Raw genomic sequence first — 13,782 nt, forward strand, 5'->3', positions numbered from 1 at the left:
CACCTTGATTTCTGACTAGAACCACACACTTTAAAAACCTGTGGCTTACCAGAACTCTCCATCATCCAGTGCTACCTGAGATAGGTGTTTCTGCTCCGATGGGCTGACTGAATGCCACTCCAGAGATCTGCAAGAAAACAAAACCAAGCTTTACTACAGGTATGTGGCAATTAATTCTCCCTGGCTCTGAATGACTGGCTGGACACAGCAGCAGCCTGTTCTTCCAGATGTGTTTTATTTGAGCGGCTCACATACATGGATGTATCTAAGAGGTTTCCCGAATCCTGCTGTCACTCACGGTCACAGAGACCCAACTAATGTAGCTGGAAGTAGGACCAGACCAAAGATCCCAAAGCTGCTCCAGGATGGTCCTGCATGAGTTATTGCCTGCACTCAGAGTTGGGACAGCTGTCTGGTGTTGGGGTTGGCTATAATGAAGGTAAGGTTCCTGCCTATTCCTGACATGTTTAGAAACCCAGAACAGTAAATGCAGCTAGAGACTCATAAGCTATTTAGAAGGGGTAAGGCAATACCAGTTTCCATCTTATCTGCAGTAGGACAAAGTATGGATGTTGTGTTACAAGTACTACAGCAACAGGCTTGCAAAAAATAAACAACAAAATCACTCCAAATGTATATATAATTCTTCCAGTCGGGACAGTGTCTTAAAATTAACTTAACCTATTTATATTAATGCATGATTTTTGCTAATGCTAGATTTTGGGGGCTAAACAACCTTGACAATGTCCCTATAATTGAGCATCTTTGAAAATACTGCGGGTGACATGTTAGTATGGCAGTAACACTGTTATGCATGTGCAAATCCTTGAATTAATTTTCTGTGGAATAGCTGGGGCTGCAGAAAGCTAGCTGTGGAGCAGCAGCTGGCATTTGGCCTTTGTGAGGCCAGCATGTATGGGATAGCACACGCACTTGTCACTCCAAGGACCATTCCACTCAACCCAACCCCAGGGGTTCCTTATCCTTATGAGCTGCACTTGCTGGCCCTGATATCTCACCTGGAGAAGAAGGAAATAGAGAAAATACCAAGTGTCAGTAGCTAGGGAGCAGGACTTCTCCAGTGTGCAGAGGCTGGGCAAGCTGGTGTAACAGCTGATCAAAAGGTGCAGACTGCTACAGGAGATGTGGGAAGGAAAGATGGGAATTTGGATAACTCCCCCAGGATAACTACTCCTGTCACCTGAGGTTGGGGGACACTCCCTTATCTTTTCCCCAGGTCTCTCCTTGCCCCGTGCTGCTGAACATACCTCATCAATGCCGGTCACTGAGTAAGCATGGCCCCCTATAAGGCCAAAGTGAATCTGGATTCTGACATGGCACCACTGCTCTCCTGAAATATGGGAAAAAAATGTGAATCTCTCTTCAGAGTGAGATCGCAAGTGGTGCCACCTGATCCCTTCCAAGCATCAGGTGGGGAGTTCAGTAGCGAACCAGTACTATGAACAGGGAACTTGTCTGTCTGCTTGATGCAGACAGTGATGGTCAATGGTGCCCTTTCAGGGAAGGAAAGGATTTTTTTTTTAGCTTTGTTCACTCAGAGGGAAAATAAGGTGGTTCCAGGCTGAAATACCTTCTCTGCCTCTGTGATTTTGTATCAACATCACCTAGGTTTCCAGGATCTCAATCTTAACTCCCATTCAAATGTAGATTGTGTCACTGTATGGGAAAAGGTGCTCTCAGACTGAGATCAGGTGTTGATATGGTCTCGTTTCTTGTAAAAATACGTTGATGGAGCGGGGATGGTAGTGAAGCGTCCCATCAGCCAGCTGAGTATCACGATCTCTCTCTAGTTCAATAAATATTTAATTAGTCTTTACAATCAGCAAAGCTTCATCAGGAGAGAAAGGGAAACTCAAATCAGAAAACACTGAATCCCAAAGCTGAGGGCACAGTCTTGAGTAAAAGAGAGAGCTCGTGGAAAGGTCCGGCTTTCAGTCAGGCAGGCAATGGGTCTGAGACAACAGGTCTCCCTCAGCCCAGCCAGATATTTAATGATGAGGCTCTTGGGCAGAGGGCAAATGAAAGCCTCTCCCCTTCTCCCCCAGCCTGGGCACCTCCTTTGCCTTTGTTACAAGTGCCTGAAAGGGAAACGAAACATTTTGTGATTGGTGGGATCTTTCATTTGCTCTGAAACCTTTTTCTCCAGCTGCTCATTCTGGTGGAGAAACCTGGCACACTTTTGTTTCAGAACTGCCTTTCCCACCGGGCACAGTCAGCAAGGGACAGCAGCGGGACTTTCACTCTTGCTGTTGAGCTGCTCAGGCATTTTTCACCAGAAAGCCGAGGACACATGGATGGCTCTTTTACCCTGGGTCAGACACACTCGCAGAGCAGTGTAAGTAACCTATGCAGGTGCTACCCACCACCAACCTTTTCTCTGGGAAAGCTGGAGGTTTTAGTCTCTGGAGGGATAAACCTGACATACCCTAAGCCCCAGCCCCTGTTTACAAACAAACACACTGATCCTGAAAATTGTCTTGAGTCCCCCAAGTCCCCACAGGTGTTTTTACAGAATTCAGGGCTGAAAAAAACCCTATTTTATGGTCTCTGGAACCAGTAAGTCCTCAAAAAGCTATGGCCAATTTTAACATTAAGTGACCAAATAAGTCAGGACATAAAGTTCACTCTCACTGAGTGCTTATACTCATGTCATTATTGCCTTAAATACAGTGGCCATCACCTGCTGAAAAGTGATGAATCTTTTTCTTTTCTTTTAAACAACTGTACTAAAGACTACATTAATACTACAGTTCATAGCTATTATTTGCAGAGTTAAGTGCATATCCATCTACTTGTCATTAATTTAACCAGTCTTTAAAAAGTAGGGTTTTTAAACACAGAAACCACAAAACTACACTGAGAAATTCAGACCCCATTTCTTACTTATGTGACTAGAGCAGCCCACCATAGAGCATCTTTTCAGAGCTTTCCCTAGGATTTCATAGAAATTGTCAGGAGCTTTTTTAACATCATATGTTTCTCCTACACCCCCCGTGAAATCCTCCATGGCTTCTATTGCACTGCCTCCTTTCAGAGCCTCATAGTTACCATTCAGCCTGGAAAACACATGCTGGCCGTGACACGTTTTCAAAACTTTGAAGATACTCATGTTTGAGAGCTTTCTCACATGGGTATAAAATTGCAGCAACAGCACTGAAGCAAAAGAAGTACCCCAGAATGTACCCAGGATATATGGGAGGAGTATTGGGATCATTCTGCTTTCCTTGTTAATTGCATTTTTAATTCATTCATTTCTCCATATCCTTAAAGCCTGGGGCTTTTCTTTCTTTAGTGCCAGTTGTGAGGTTGGCAAGGACTGAATATCACTGCGTGTCAGTGGCTTGCTACCTGCCAAATGATTTAAAAATACAGAGTTAGCCAGAACCATCAACTGAGTTCTCAGCAGAGACACAAATGGCAGGATTCAGGCTTTGATCCAACTCTATTGCTATCAGCTAGGGTTGTATCTAATGATGTGCTGGAAGCTGGATCAGCTAACGTCTTTAGATCAGGGCAGCAGCAAATGCAAAAAACCCCACCAACAACAACAAAAAAATACTGGATAGAAGCTGTTCACTTGAGTTGTGAATGTGTGTACAAATTGTAAATAATGTATGTACAAAAAGCAAATTATGTATGCACAGTGTGACTTACTTGGGATAGGCTTTCTCTAGTAAGGCACTCCAAAATTCTTTGTGTTGAGCTGAGTGCAGGAAAACCAACTGGCCTTTTAAGGTGGGTAATTGGTCATCAATCATGACATGCAGCCACTCATTATGTTGCCAAAACTATTTAAAAAGGATGGGGCATGAGTTTGCTGACAGCATGTAATTTCCTGAGTGTAGGACTCGCATCCCAGCACTTCTAATTTTAAGTTAGTGACAATCATAGGCTTGATTAGAAGTCATATGTAAATCATCTCTTCCCACTATACCATGGTAGGCTGCTTTGAAGGAAGGGTAACCGATCTTAAGAAAAGACTAAGACTAAAAGTGTATAGTTGCACTGTAGCTCCTTGTCTGGATAACATCACTCATGTAGCTACACAAGTGGTCACCACATGATTCAAGACACATTTAAGACAAACACGTATTACAGACCCCAGTCCAATTCCTTTAAGTACCCTAAGTGGGGTTTCTGTGCCCAGGAAAAATGTGAAATGATTTCTAAAGCCATATATCTCTTCACAGAGCAGAAGTGGCTATGTGTGTGTCTGTGGGAGGCTGACATAGCTCTCTAGGTTGTTTCTCAAAACACGAACAACAGTGTAAGCTCAGCAACCCCTGTTTTTTCCAAGTCTCCTCTGCAATAACCAGCAACCCCACTGCAAAATAGACCATGACATGTAATGACAGAAATTTGTTCATGCTATGCCAGATGTTTATGTTAGTGAAAGTGAAAGTGCTGGAAGTGAAATATTCCAGCATAATCTGGCCCCAAATTTTGATCCAGTGGCACCACTCTTGCTCATGTTTTTTCATTCAGTGTGAGAGAAGCTATGGCTGATAAAAGGCAGCAGTCACCTGTGAATTGAGAAGGGGGGAAAAAAACCCTTATTTTCTTCCCTTCAAGAGGAGAAGAAGGTGGCATAGGGGCCAGAGGAGGTGTTATGGCAGTTAGCTGCCACCCCTCTTGAAATCCAAAAGACAGCCCGTGCGTCCCCAGGAAGTGTGTCCCTGCCTGGCCAGGGCAGACTGTGCTGCAGTTTGGAGGTGCTGGTAGACAAAAGACTCCCTTGGGCTCACAATACCCTCATGTGGAGATCCTTTCCTGATCTTCAATCCCACTGCACCAGGATGGTCCCTGGCATGGATGGGAAGGTGCTACCAAAAAGGTGGCTGCAGGCAAGGTGAGCATGGGTGGTACCTCCAGCTTCACTGCTCACACCAGTTCAGGAGGGACAACATCCCCTCCTGTGTGAGGATATTCCTGCTGCTCCTCACAGGGTGTAGGCATGAACATGTCCACTCAGGGGGAATCACTCACCAAGATCCCCTTGGCAAATGTCAGTTCTTGTGACTCCTCCAAGGATAAACTTGGGGTCTTTGGCAATGTCCTGCAAGAGGGGGAGAGAGACACAGAAATGACTTAGAACATGCCAGGAAAATATCACCATCACTCTGAGCCCAGATGTGCAGCATGGTGTGCACCACATGAGCTATATTATCCTGCAGCAGTGTAGCCACCACAAAAAACTAGGTGGGGAATCCTTGCTAATTAATTACAGTGTAGGGCAATTAAAGAATCCCTCATTTTTTTGTAATTAGTTGGCTGCTAATGAAAGTGTGGCATTCTTTAATCATCTGTAGGCAATTGTTAAAATATCATAGCACAACCTTGTCCAGAATCTCGAAGTTAGGCTACAACCCTGGCTAATGGGGTTTGGTTGGTTGGTTGGTTGGTTGGTTGGTTTTGTTTGTCTTCCCCCAATGGCTGGAAAAACTGAAATTGGCAATTTACCTTTAAATGCACTATTAAGCCTTTTATTTACCTGCACATAATACCTGGAACATACAGTGTCTGACAACCATGAGACCATTTCCTCCTCAGATAAGCAAACAACAAAGGTAGACTCCAGCCTTGTTTGTTTTACAGAGTTAATTTTTAGGAGGAGCTAACACTACCCACTCTTATGTGCTCAGAGGTCAGAGGGACTGGTGCTCATGGTGCATTAAAGTAATTCTCAAGCATTCATTTGACTGTTTTAGTTCAATTACTAGCACCACAGCTGGATAGAAAAATTACAGTGGTAAACCAATAAATTGGGCAGGAATTCCCTTCTCTTATCCCCTTTCCCATGAACTGTAAATTGAATTTAATTGATTGAACTGAGTAGAAAAGGGAAGAGGAGGGTATCTAATATATTACTAGAGGAACATGCCTGTAGTTAATCAGTCTGCCCTGATATATTATTGCAGACCCTATGGCATGAAGCAGACTCTTCTGCCTAAGAGGCAGAAGCTTGCAAAAAAAAAAAAAAAACACCTTAAAGAGGGGGGAAAAGTAGAAGAACTCATTCAGTCATTTAACCCCGGCATTTGCCTAGAAGGAAAATGAATTGCTTTTGGTTCATATCATTGCATTTTGTGAGGCCATCAGGGGAGGATATTGATAGTTTTGTTCAGCTTCCTGCACTTACTGCTGACGCATCTACTGCTGGCCACTGCTGGAGCCAGGACTCTCTCCCCAATGAACCAGCACTGCTCCTGCAAAGCTCACCCTGCAGAGGCAATATTCAGGTGGAAGCTGGTTTGCATATTTTTTGTTTGCCTTTGCTGGGGGAGAGGAGGTGGTGGCCAGGTTGCGCCTCAGCCACAGGTGCCCCGGGGAGGAGGCACCACAGCACATCCTGTCCACAATGCGTAGAACAAAGGGAAATCAAACAGCAGCTCCTCCTTACCTGGCCCCCCTGCTTGTCTTGTTAGGGCTGGATGTGAACAATAAGAAACACAGCTCATTGCTATTAGACATAAATATAACAACGGCTGACAAAGTAGCTCATCTTTAATAACATGCCTTGTTTTAGCATCATTGCTCCTGGGGAACATAATTCTCATGGCAAGAACTGTACTTAGCAGTTACCAAAAAACTCCATGTGTTAACAAGGGATGAGAGAAAAAACCTTTCCACTGACATGGGTCTGAACATGAGATTCATGGATCATTGCTTATTACACAGCTCTACAACTGACATATGGAAAAATATTTTCAATCTCCTGTGTCTAAAGCAAACAAAAATAATAGAAGATATTGCCTAGAAGTAGGGACGTGCAATCCTCAGAGAGATGAAACAAGGCGACCCGTGACTCTCCTGATGCTACATCAAAGCTGTGTTTCTTCAGACTCAAAAGAAAACAAACTGCATCCCCTGCGCCTCTGTGTCACATTGGTAGATGGGGTACATGGAGACCTAAGAAAGGCTGAGGGTGAGGCTGTTTAGGTGACCTTATTTCTGCCATTACATTTCTCTGCCTGGTTCCAGCATACAGTACCTGTCATATCAGTTGCCAGTGGTTGTTCATATTAGGAGAATTTCCTTCTTACTTTCTCCTGTAGACCATAGACTCATTTGGCATTGGTAAAACATATTTATCTTTCCTTTTTTGGGTTTTTTCTTTTTTTCATTCTTCAACTTATATATATAACTTTCCCAGACACTGAGCTGTTGAATTTATCCCAGCGGCTGAATGTAGATATAAATTGAGAATGAAAAAGGAAAGGAGAGGAGAGGAGAGGAGAGGAGAGGAGAGGAGAGGAGAGGAGAGGAGAGGAGAGGAGAGGAGAGGAGAGGAGAGGAGAGGAGAGGAGGAAATACAATGAGAAAAGGCTCTTCTGTTCTTCAGATTATTCTAGAATTTTGATAAGGTACAGTTTCAAATGTTTAATTTGTAATGAAAAGGGAGTACTAAACAAAATTGCTAAATATCTTTCTGACTCTTAGAGCACTTAAGATTTCTGTAGAAAGTGAGATATTAATCTGGTGCAGATCCATGTAGCTCACTGATTTGAGTGGGAGATTTACAGATCAGGGCTAGCTGAGGGTCTTGTTCATGCTGCGTACAAATGTGTATACATGCAGGTATATGCATGTGTCGTGGTTTAGTCCCAGCCAGCAACTCAGCACCATGCAGCCGCTGGGTCACTCCCCCTACCCTGATGGGGTGGGGGAGAGAATCGGAGGAGTAAGAGTGAGAAACACTCCTGGGTTGAGATAAGAACAGTTTAATAATTGAAATAAAGTAAAATAATAATAATAACAATATAATAATAATAGTAATAATAATATACAAAGCAAGTGATGCACAATGCAATTGCTCACCACCCGACGACCGATACCCAGACAGTTCCCGAGCAGCGATCGCTGCTCCCCGGCCAACCCCCCCCAGTTTATGTACTGAGCATGACGTCATATGGTATGGAATAGCCCTTTGGTCAGTTTGGATCAACTATTCTGGCTGTGACCCCTCCCAGTTTCTTGTGCGCCTGGCAGAGCATGGGAAGCTGAAAAAGTCCTTGACTAGCATAAGCAGTACTCAGCAACAACTAAAAACATCAGCATGTTATCAACATTCTTCTCCTACTAAATCCAAAACACAGCACTATGCCTGCTGCTAGGAAGAAAATTAACTCTATCCCAGCCGAAACCAGGACAGCATGTCAAAATAAGGAAAAAGCCTTCTCTCATTACTAAAGATGAAACTCTAACAGGGTGTAAATCTGAAGACTAACACTATTTGGCCCTGCAATTACCCACATGTATTGTGCTACACTCCATCCAAGCTTCTGTAAAGTACTGGTAGGAGAGGCAGTAAAAAACAGTCACCATGAAAAACAGCTTGAGCAGATACCCTATACAGAGGCCGTGCTTTTGTGTTCACCCTCTCCAGCACCACAGCTTCACCAGCTAAGCCGTGGCACCTAACTTGGCACATGCTCCAGGCCTATATCCCACTTGCAAAATAAAAAGTGTTAACTTGAAATGGTGTTACAGTGCCTCTATTTTGCTGCAGTTCCTGATGGATAACAGAGATGAAACTGCTTTAGTTTAAACGCTGAGGAGCCAGAGAAGAGCATAACTAAAACCCTGTCCTTACACATCCTCTCAGCCTCCCTTGAGCTTTACTTCTTGCTGTGCAGCTCACAAAAGTTCACCTTTTTGCATGGTGGGAATTGGAGTGAAAAGGCAGAGCCCATTTCATGTAACTTACCCATCCTGGAAATGTTTCCAGTTCAGTGTACAAAGATCCTGAAGAAGACTGCGACAACTACAACAGACAGATCGCTGTCTGCTGTCCCTGGGTACCATGCACAAGGACACACAAGCTCTCAGGTGCTCCTGGTCACATTTTACAGCAAAGTTTAACTATTGTGAAGCCCCAAATAGAAAAAAAGACAAACTAGTTCCTAATGGTTAGACAAAGGAAAATATGTTCCTTCTGATTTAGTGTCTCAGGCTCTTGCATTTTTTATGCCCCACAGCACCCCAGTGCACTAAAAGCATCCTAGTCCCACAGCCTCATCCTGTGCCTGGGGACAGCTCTACAGCCCACCTGGTTTTGGGGCACAGGTAGGCAAGGCAGGCAGCAGTGCCTGCAGGGGCTGCACTTACCATGTGTAGGGATTTCCTATTTTTTCATAGCTGAAACTTGTCCAGGAGTAATAGCTTTAATTCTGCTCTGCACTACATTAGCTGATGCTGAGGCATTTGAACACCTATCATTGTGGATTAAATTAAGCCAAAATTTAAACCCATCTGTAAGCCTATTTTATTCTTTTTCTCTTTTGGTATCACTATCGCCAAAGGAAAGTTTTCTACTAAAGGAGAAGCTTTCAGACTTTGAAGAAAAAGAGAATAAATGTCAGTCATTAGCAAAGAAATGAAATGCAGCCATAAGTTTTCTGTGTCTATTAGTTACAAAGTGGGGAGAAGGAAGCTGGAGTGATGTTGGGTTTGTGATCTGAGAGCATGTGATTAGTGAGACTTCAGGCTCTTGCTGTGTTATTAATGATTGTTACGCAAGATGCCTTAAGAGATACTCATCAAGCCCTTGGCTACTGCTGAATGGCTCAGTAACCATGGCATGTATCGGTAATCTCGCAGTGATTCATGATGGAAGTGAGGAAGGAAGTATAAGAGTCTCTAAAAGTTTAAAAGTTTGAATTTTTTAAGTTTAACCTTAATTATGAATTTCCTACATTAATGACACTTGATTTTTACATAGTCATAACACCATCATAATGTATTTTACCCTTCATTTCTTGCATGTCCTCTTATTTCCATCTTAACATTGCTTTTGTTTGGCAATAATGTCAGAGCGAAGGCTGATGTTGTTTATGCAGGCACCTAAATATATATACATAAAGTGTGGCCATATGATGAGCTACATCTAAAAAATGGGGTGAAGCCTTCCAGCCCTCTCTGGGCTCTTTGAGTTCTTTGTGGGCGACATCCCGACCCCACGCCGCTGCCCCTGAGGTGGGAAGGGTTTCCCCCCACACTTCACCTCCACGCCTCCCTGAACATGCCATGCCTTTGACGCGATCCCAAAGTACAGCAACATCTGACTTTTGGCAGGATGAAAGGAGAGAAAGGTCCACCCTCCTCTGCACAATGGCATATTCACTGTGGGCCTCTTCCAGATCAAGGGACTGGGTGGCTTTTTACTGAAGAAGAGAGAGGAGTTGCAGGTGGGGAAGTTGGGGTCCTCAAAGAGGACCCCCCTGTGCAGGCAGTCCTGCTTCAGCTCCTTGTAGGTTTTCCCCAAGCTGTGGACGGCACATGTGGTCCCGGGCAGCGTGGGCAGCCTGGGCTTTGAGTCCTTGTGCAGGTAGGGCATGGCTCCCTCCTGCCTGCCAAAGAGGGATCCTGGGGAGCCAAGGCGTAGCAGGCAGTAGGGGCAGAAGGAGAGGGAGGAACAGGAGGAAAAAGAAGAGGGAGCAAAAATACCTCTTGTGCCTTGCAAAGGAAAAGGGGTAGGAAAGGAGCGTGCTGTGGGGAAGCCGGAGGTGTCCCCCTCCGTTGTGCCTCCTTGAGCCGCAGTGCGAGACTGACCCTCTGAACAGCAGCAGAGATGAACGCCCCGAAAACAAACAGGGGAGGCAAGTGGCCAGCTCCGGCCACGTCAGCCACTCAGCCAGGAGCGGGACCACCTGACGGGGAAGGATGTGAGCAGGGCCTTGTGCCATTCCTTGGCAGGCACAAGCCGGGCAGGAGGTTGCTGCTGGGCCTGGGATGACTTTGAGGTACACAGCACCCAGCCAGAGCCCTCCATCATGCGGTGGCAAGCCCTGGGAGGGAAACTAGAGGTTCACAGCAGGGTGTAACCACCGCTTCTCACAGGTGGTGAGCTGCCCGGCACGGCTGGCGGTGGGGCCGTCCCAGCAGGCAGGTGTTGCCCTCATCGAATGACGTGCAGGAGGGAGAGCAGGGCCAAGAGGTGGCCAGGGGCTGGGCCACTCTGCCAATGGGATCTGGCTACAGGGCAAGGGCTGGGTGTGCACAGGAGGGGTGGTGGTAGCTACTGGGGAGGGCTCAGAGCAGGACGGGTACTGAGCAGCAGGGCAAACCCAGGGAAAGCATCAGAAAATGTTACCCTGAGGAGGGATTTTAACAAGCAATGGATTGAAGGAGTTCTGTGTGCATCATAACATGGAATTTTAAAAACAAATACATACATACTTGCCACTGATTTCCAGGTTTCATGACCTTGTTCGTCTGTCACTGCGCTTCTTCCACTACCCAGCTTTTACCTGCAGCATCGTACCTCGCGTTGGACAGTAAAATGCTGTGCTGGATAGGATGCCAGCCAATGTGCCATGGATGCTCTGAAGGAGTAACAGCAAGGCTCAGAGCCAGATGGGCATGGATATTCCTTTCTGCTTGGAAAGGGAAGAGATACCACCCTCTTGAAACAAATTACAGTTCCTGTAATACAAAACGCAGCCCTGAGTACAAACAGCGCTCAGCCTCCCTTTGCTTTAATTGGCCCTTTGGTGGACCAGTTGAGCTTGCTGCCAAGAGATGATTTATGGAAAGCAATTAGGTGAAACAGAATTAGTTCCTTTCTGTTCTGCTATTTTTCACAGCAGTGCTGTGAGGAAAGCTTTCTTTTTCAGAGCATATATTCCCATGTTTATTCCCTATAATTGTATCCATTGTTGATGTCTGCAGGCTCCCTGCTGAGACTGAGTTCCCATTGTCCAAATGTATGGATGCTGTCCAAATGTGTGAGGAGAGGCAGGCTTGGTGCTCCAAACGTGGCTGTCATTTCACTGAACTTTAGGTCTGCAGAATTGCATCCAAGCTACTCACCTCAGATTTTTCTACAGTCAGTGCAGAAGCTCTGCTCCTCCAGAAAGTGATTCACTGTGTACTCATCCACAAGATCCTGAAGGAGACAACTGTGTCTTTCATTTGCCTGTAGACAGATCCTCATGGACTAACTTAGGGTAGGTGCCCAGCTATTAAATGCGTCGTGAGCAGGATCCCAGCCAAGGGGCTAAGGCAGGCAGAAGGCATTTAAGTGCCAACACAAGCCCAGGGACGCAATGTATCCAACATCCCACATTCAGCGAGTGGGAAAACCAGGAACTTACTTTATCCACAACACCTCTGTGTGGGCTAAGGCATGTTCTCACACACCAGACTAATGTGCTGATGGGGGAAGGAGATGTTCCGCGTCCTAGACGTGCAGCCTCCACACCTGCTACAGCCCAAGGAGAGTAACCATATCACTTCAGGGAATTTCTGCTTTTCAGAGTTGAGTTGCATACAAAAATGTGTGGGCTGATCTCTGTGGGTGCTCGTCCTGCTACAGGGAAATTCATGCAGTTTCTATCCTATGTGAACACTCTGGTGTATAATAGGGGATGTTTTCATGCTGCAGCCTTTCTCCCAGAGGGCAAGGACAGCCTTTCCCTCTCCTCACCCTGCTGCTTCATGTCATGACACTGCAGGGAAACTTCATGTCTCTGAGATCTCAGCCTTGGTGTCAAGGCACTGAAAGTGCCCAGGACAGATGGTGCCTGGGGAGGGCAGGTAGAAAAAAGAGGAATGAGCAGAAAATGCTAATAAAATGTCTCAGTTCTCATTAAAACACAATGCTTTGCCAGTCACATGTTAAGAATAATGGGCTCATCCATGAGGCTCTCTGGTCTGGAAGGGCAGAAACATACAGAGGTATGTATCACTTATGTACCTACCCCACTCAAGTGTTTTACAAGGAAAGGGACTTCAAGCACTTTCGCTCTTTTACCATGAAATCCTCTTTTGAAAGCAGTGAGAAGTACATTTCTGCCCTAAGACGACTCTTGTTGTTGCTGCCACTTGGATACTCAGGGACTGTTACAGGTGGGAGGAGAACGAGACACAGGTATTGTAATACTCCATTATGGACAGACACCAACAACATGTTGCGACTAGCTCAGGAGAGCAGCAGGCAGGATTTGAACCACTGACCTTGAATGGCTTTGCTCCTTAGACAGGCTGGTCCACTGAGTAAAAGCAGGGCAGATTTTAACATTCCCTGAATGGTAGGTGAACACAGACGATAAGAGGCTGCCACACCAGGCCGTGTACATTTTCATTTGGCATGCTGTTGCAACAGACATATTGTGACATTAAAGCAATACAAAACAGTCCTCAGCAATAAAGTCCTTCCTTCACGATTACAGTGTCTCAGGGACAGTAGGTTTCCAGTCCACCATCCCCCTCCTAGCAGGGGTGATAGTGTAGGTCTGTCCTTGTTTTGCGAAGGTGCTGCTGGTTGAGAGAGAGATGTCAGGTTGAATGCGATTAATTCCCAACAGGCCACCTCTGGAAACCATTAGGCTCCTGCAGTCTGCAGATATCTCTCTATGAGCTGCACAACCAGGCAAGATTTCAAGGTGACGGTGTAGCAGCACAAGTGATGCACAGGCTGGCAAAGTATGTTAGAGCTGAACACTGTTTTCTTCCAGGCACCATCATTAAATGCTGGTTCCTGAAGCACCAGGAGCTTTATCTGTTACCTCCAGCCATGGCTCCAAAGCACACAGAGTGTGAACACCAGCGCAATTGCAGCTGCCTGCAGGCATCACCCTCCTGCCTAGCCACGCTGCTCATCCCACGACATCCGCAGAGGGGGCCTGGTGGGCGTTGCACTGAAGAAGCAGTGGCTCTGGCAGAGGGCAAGCATCCTCTGCCAAGAGCAGAGGCTCAGGCACACTTACTGCTGATAGGAACAGGAGCAGAGTAATTTCTGTCATTTCTTTTTCTATCATC

At 45.7% G+C, this 13,782-nt stretch overlaps 1 protein-coding gene across 1 annotated transcript in view; it reads right to left on the bottom strand.

The window, feature by feature from the left end:
• Window positions 1-11,245, bottom strand: part of CAPN9 (calpain 9) — a 28,641-nt gene extending 17,396 nt beyond the window's left edge. The window contains 10 exon segments of the mRNA XM_075706629.1: window positions 50-127; window positions 934-1,019; window positions 1,269-1,329; window positions 1,592-1,625; window positions 2,920-3,077; window positions 3,676-3,811; window positions 4,428-4,544; window positions 5,008-5,077; window positions 10,145-10,370; window positions 11,200-11,245. Of these exon segments, the coding sequence (XP_075562744.1) occupies window positions 50-127; window positions 934-1,019; window positions 1,269-1,329; window positions 1,592-1,625; window positions 2,920-3,077; window positions 3,676-3,811; window positions 4,428-4,544; window positions 5,008-5,077; window positions 10,145-10,357 (953 nt within the window). The 5' untranslated portion in view covers window positions 10,358-10,370; window positions 11,200-11,245.
• Between the last annotated feature and the right edge of the window lie 2,537 nt (window positions 11,246-13,782).

This window comes from Pelecanus crispus, chromosome 3, assembly GCF_030463565.1.
Source record: "Pelecanus crispus isolate bPelCri1 chromosome 3, bPelCri1.pri, whole genome shotgun sequence".
NCBI lineage: Eukaryota > Metazoa > Chordata > Aves > Pelecaniformes > Pelecanidae > Pelecanus > Pelecanus crispus.